Here is a 5,923-nt window from a genome sequence, read left to right on the forward strand (position 1 = left end):
AGAAACTCCCTCTGGAGGAAACACAGAGATTTTAGCCTTTGGAGACCATTAACATGCACTAAAACCTATAACACACTACAGGAGAGGGAACACCCCAAAAAGCAGGATAACAAATTGCCTTTATCCTCAGGCGTCCTCACGACTTAAAGCTCGGACTTAATTCTGAAACGAAAACATAAATCTGGTAAGATAAACAAACACACGTTAACAACACAATGTCTTTATTATGGAAATAAAAACCAGAGAGGACTTGACGCCTAGTTCTTTTTTTTTGCATTGCAACATTTTTACACAGAATTTCTCAATGTTATTGGTGTTGAAATACTTTCCATGCAGAAATGTGATGTGCCAGCCTTTGTGCAACTCTTTATTGCCCCCCAGGTTCAGAAAGCACTCGATCACAACCAGATGTTCTCCAGAACGCTGCTCTGAGACCAGTTTAGCTTTCATTACGTGTGGGGCATCTCATTGATTTGTGACCTCAACAGGGGTCCAGCGCAGAGACTCCATTCGTGGACTCCTACTCCACCCCCTGAGCAGAGAAGAAGAAACGACTAAACCTCAGAAGTCTTTGTGAAGCAGCGCACAGTTGTGAGAGCTTTCATAGAGCCATGGAGTGTTTGTTTTTAGTGTTTTTGGGTTCGCTGCTGGTTCCTCTGCGGGCACTGAGCAGGTCAAACTGCAAGCCCATGACCTCCACCTTTTGTCAGGGTTTAGGGTACTCCACCACCCAACATCCGACAGGAGTGACGGGGTACACCCTGAGGGAGATCGGTCAGATCGTGGAGACTTCGTGCTCTCCGAACGTGGCCGTGCTCATGTGCCGGGTCGTGGTGCCGGAGTGCGGCTCGGAGGAGGACGCTCGGATGAAGCCGTGCCGAGCGCTGTGTGAGAAGGTGAGGACGGACTGCGAAGCTCCGCTGAAAGCCAAAAGGATCAGCTGGCCGTCGAGGCTCCGCTGCGACACTCTGCCCGAGAACAACTGCGCGCAGGTCAGTGTGAAAACATTCTTCTGTTTGCATCTTATATCATATTCCATGTACCAGACTCTTCTTGCACTATTTCTATTCTATTGTATCTGTTTTATTTGTTCTATGTCCTATATATTCATGTTGCGCTGCTGGAGGAGCCTGTGACCTAAGATTTCCATTGACATGTCTACACTGTAGCTAATGTGCATATGACAATGAAGTGGTTTTATGGACAGCGCTGATTTGTTCTGTTCCTGTAGGGTCAGGTCTCCAGCCCCGCTCAAACATCGTCGGCTACATGTGAGGAGATCAGCGTGGCTCTGTGCCGGGACCAGACGTACACCGAGACTGTCCTGCCGAACATCCTGGGCCACGCCTCTCAGGAGGAGGCCGGCCTGGAGATAAACAAGTATTCCCCTCTCATCCAAGTGGGCTGCTCCGCTCACCTGAAGCCTTTCCTGTGCTCCGTCTACACTCCGAAGTGTGTGTCTGGCGCTCGTCGGCCTCCCTGCAGGACGCTCTGCGAGAAGGCCAGGTCGGGCTGTGAGTCCCTGATGAACAAATACGACATCTATTGGCCAGAAGCCCTGCGATGTGAAGCCTTCACCACTGAGAGCTGTGAGAACGTAAGTCTCCTCTTCCTCGTTTTCTACTTTCAGGTTCATATCAGTATGTAGTGTCTCTACTTTAAAGAGTCCTCTCCTGCTGATGTTCAGGTGTATATCAGTATGTAGTGTCTCTACTTTAAAGAGTCCTCTCCTGCTGATGTTCAGGTGTATATCAGTATGTAGTGTCTCTACTTTAAAGAGTCCTCTCCTGCTGATGTTCAGGTGTATATCAGTATGTAGTGTCTCTACTTTAAAGAGTCCTCTCCTGCTGATGTTCAGGTGTATATCAGTGTGTAGTGTCTCTACTTTAAAGAGTCCTCTCCTGCTGGTTTTTTCGAGGTCGGCCCTCCTACTCGCTTTTTACACTGATCTTCTCCGTCAGGTATGTCTCGATTATAATTGTAATTTGGGTAAGACCGGCACACTGTGTTTGGATGTTAGGTGTTACGTATTCGGACGACTGTTCTTCGTTTTTGCTTCGCGGAAACCGTGGACTTCTTACATAAAGTTCGTGGTCGGTGTTCACTGAAGAAGAAAAAAATTCTTCTCCCGGTTTTTTTAACTTTTTCGGGTGGCTGTACAAAAGGCAAACACTGCAACAAAAAAATAGAGATTGTTCACTTAACGCCAATACACGACGAAAACAGGCTAAAAACTTTTCACGTTTTTTTTTGTCCCTTTTTTTCAAAAAAGAAGAAATCAAAGCACGAAAACTACGAAAAACTTTTTTAGAAAAAGAGCAGCGTTCGTCTTTTTTTTGTTTTTTTTTTTTCTTTTTTTCTTTTTTTTTTTTTTTTTTTTTTTTCTTTTTTTTTTTTTTTTTTTTTTTTTTTTTTTTTTTTTTTTTGTTTTTTTTTTTTTTTTTCCCGCTCCGGAAGGAAAGGGAGACCACCTTGTGGGCGACAAACAAAGTTGTGGCATCCGGGGCCGAAGTGGCACCCGAAGAGCAACATTTGCGTCGATATGTTATGCGGGACCGAAGGTTTTGATCTTGCATTTGGACACGATTGAACAAGATATTGTGAGTGACAACTTCTTTATGTCAGCAGGAAAGGGTCGGCGAAAATGGATTCATTTTTACTTGTGCGAGCATCCTCAAAACAAGTTTTTGCATCTCTTTGAAGTGTAAGAAATCCCCACTCGTTGCGGCGAATACGTTTAGGTTTAAGTCAGTCGCGAAAGGTGACTTTTGCAGGAGGGAGAGCGCTCGATTGGTACAAGTTGGAATGAGCGAGTAGGGAGGTTTCGAGCCGGCGAGTAAACGGGGATTACCAAAAACTCATTATTTTATACAACACGGCCTATCCAAAAATCAGGCAGTCTACTTTGTGGATCGAAGAGATTGACAAAGCATTTAGACGGCCACTTTTCTACTTACTTTTCACACAAACACCGAACGTAAAATGAAAACAATAAATCGGTGCAGCTGTAGTTCTCCTTTCAAGACCTCCTTGCTGCCGGACATTAGTTGTTTTGGGTTTTTTCGGAGAAGAAGACATTTGACTCCGGACGGAGCGGTAGTTGCGACACAAAACAACGAGTACAAAAACTGCAACATTATCCTGGGTTTGTGGAATTTCATTGTTGAAAATTGGGGTAGGCAGGACATTATCCGGAGCGACGCAAAACGTGCGTGTTGCTTCCGTGCAAACAATTAGACAAAAAAAGACTGTAAAAAAGTGGCCTCGTTTTTCAGGAGGCAGAGCGCACCACCTCGCTTCGCAAACCCACATTCGGGAGGGATCCAAAAACATCATCTCCGTCCTTCTAAATTTATCTTTCAAATCGATTCAACGACCCACAAAAATTGGAAGTGTGTACACGTCCTTTTTACCCGTTACTGTCACGTCGCGAGCAGGAGTTCACAGTTCCGTGCACCTCCCACTCACCTTCCTTTTCTGGACTTTTCAGTGGTGAAGTTTGAGGTCCCCGTTCCTTTTCCATCTCTTCTGTGAAGATCCAGTCACCCAACATTCTATACACACTACCTCCGGTTCGCGCTTAATAGTTAATCAGAATAAATGTCTTAACTGTCTCCGCCGCTCCAGATGTTACACTTTACTCCAAAACTTTTAGGCCGCAGTTTCCTTCTCGTGCGTCTGACCGAAACGGTAGGAATAGCTAATACATCGTTTACAATTACCACATGAGGTAACACGGTTGACGACAGTCATGTTGCAGTAGTTGTAAAATTGTTTTTGACAGCTACCAAGAAAACAAAATTTAAAATAACAAAAAAATGCCACGACTGTATTAATTACACTATACTCTTTTTCATAGTATTTTCTAAATTCCGAAATAATCATTAAACAAAAAAATCGTCCAAATTTATGTGTCTTTCTTTGTCAGACGATGAGACATTTCTTAAAATGACAAACAAACCTTTTATCTTCTTCATAAAAATAAAAAACTTCAAAAAACCAAAAGTGCAATTGGGTACGACTTCGAACGGTAACGTTGAAGTCTTTACAGAATGATGATTAAACATAAGCAATTTTGGAGGAGAACAAAACTTAATCCGAAAAGTAAACAAAACAAAAAAAAAAGATCAACTCTAACTGCCAAAAAGTTCCGTTCAATGAAATTACAGAGGATATAGATCGACATGATCTCTAGAGACTTCTCCCCATATTGTTATGTCTTGTTTGCTGACTGTACTAAGCACCCGCTCTCTCTCTCTCGCGCTCTCATTATACATGTGGTTGTCACAAGAGCGACTAGTAGTCATTTAGATTGGGACTACAGACATAAACAAAAGGTACCTAACCCAAGAGCGAGTACGAACCGTGACTTGTGTTCCGTTTGGTCAGTGTAAGATGATGAGATAAGAACACCGGTTGTATCTATTTCTTTTTGTCGTCGGTTGAGTGAGAAGGGACAAAGCGTAGTGCTCTGCTCAGTCTCATTGAAATCGAGTTAAGGTTTTGTCTCTTATGCAGAACAACTTGTGATCGTTAAAAGGTGGTATTGCTTATTATGTCCAGTCTCTAGAAGAAGTAAAGAAAATCGAAGGGTGACTCTGTTGATACCATATATGGTTCGCCTGTCCAGTTGCTCGTTTCTCTCTCTCGCTCTCTCCGTCCGAGACACGCTTATAGACGCCTAGAAGATACGTCTTTCTTAAATTAACACTTCACTGTCTGTGTCTGTACGTTTGTCTACAATAGTCGTTCATCTTTGGCACTAGAGATTCCTAATACCTACGATACAGAATATACGAGTTTCCACAGACCAAAACTCTTCCTCTTCTGCTCAAAGTGGAAAAGATGACATAATACTCAGCGAGCAAATATAGTGGGCCAATTTTGTGCTTTCGATTAATAAAAACACGTTGACATTTTTGTATCGCCATCGTAGACTTATTCCAAGATATCAAGAAGTGGAGTAGGACGCGTACAGGTGGACTCGTTAGGTGTTAGTATATTGTAGATTAGTGAAGATATCTCCAGATCAACGGGGCGATAGATCTCATCGTGTCGTATATACAACACGCACACTGCTATCCACCAGCTGTATTAGCCACATCACGCCTTCCTCGTTGAAACGCCCTGTAAAGGAGATTCAGCACAAAAAATGATGAACTTAGGTTAAGTTAGTGTTCGTGCAGAGCGCCTGTCTCTAATCGTTTAATTGTATTGGTTAGTTTCGTGCTAAGATCGCCCGAGCCTCTCTAAACTAATGATCTGTCTCCCACTCGTTTTCTGTGCTCAACGTCGCCGTCGGTCTCCGTCCTATACTCATTAGAGTTATTTTTCTCGTTTAACATTCCGGCTCTTGTAAAATCTCTCGTAGACGCACTCTTGGTCTTTCGACTGTGACTTTCCGATAAAAAAGAATATGCTATGATGCAGGTGGTTGCGCAAATTTTTGTAAGTCGTCCTCTCTCGTGAGACAATTTGCATTGTCCTCCCTTGTCTGATGTCAGTTCGAAGAGCGCTATATAGGGTGTGGGACATACTGTAGACGGCGTTCGGTCCGTCTCCTGTACAGAAATTCATCTTACATCTAGTGATGTTACTAGAACCTCATCTAACTCCGCCGTAAGAAGAACACTTAGTACGTCGATACCACTCTTACTTGGCGAACCATTTCATCTCTGTGGGATCTCCTAGAACTATCAGCTCATTGTGATGTAAGTTAAAGTGGTACTACATGTGGACTTGTAGTCGTCCTCTGCTATGAGAAATTTCATCTCTGTGGATGTATGTGCACTATATGTGGACTTGTAGTCGTCCTCTCTCCTGACGCAATTTCATCTCTGTGGATGTATGGACTATATGTGGACTTGTAGTAGTCCTCTCCTGAGAAATTTCTTCATCTTTGTGATGTATGACTATATGTCAG

General features: G+C 43.2%; 1 protein-coding gene across 1 annotated transcript; it reads left to right on the plus strand.

Moving 5' to 3' along the window:
- Positions 1-317: 317 nt before the first annotated feature.
- Positions 318-1,653, plus strand: LOC104965814 (atrial natriuretic peptide-converting enzyme-like). The gene is made up of 2 exons (XM_010794828.1): positions 318-992; positions 1,232-1,653. The coding sequence occupies exons 1-2, from the start codon at positions 612-614 to the stop codon at positions 1,646-1,648; spliced, it is 798 nt and encodes a 265-aa protein (XP_010793130.1). The 5' UTR covers positions 318-611; the 3' UTR covers positions 1,649-1,653.
- The last annotated feature ends 4,270 nt before the right edge of the window (positions 1,654-5,923 follow it).

The sequence above is a fragment of the Notothenia coriiceps genome, unplaced genomic scaffold (assembly GCF_000735185.1).
Source record: "Notothenia coriiceps isolate Sejong01 unplaced genomic scaffold, NC01 NC01_scaffold00037246, whole genome shotgun sequence".
Classification (NCBI taxonomy): Eukaryota; Metazoa; Chordata; class Actinopteri; order Perciformes; family Nototheniidae; genus Notothenia; species Notothenia coriiceps.

Excerpts from the sequence above, each read along its gene's own strand:
- LOC104965814 (XM_010794828.1), top strand. The coding sequence starts at position 612 with ATGGAGTGTTTGTTTTTAGTGTTTTTGGGTTCGCTGCTGGTTCCTCTG. Across the intron at positions 993-1,231 it reads CCGAGAACAACTGCGCGCAG|GGTCAGGTCTCCAGCCCCGC; the intron begins GTCAGTGTGAAA and ends CTGTTCCTGTAG.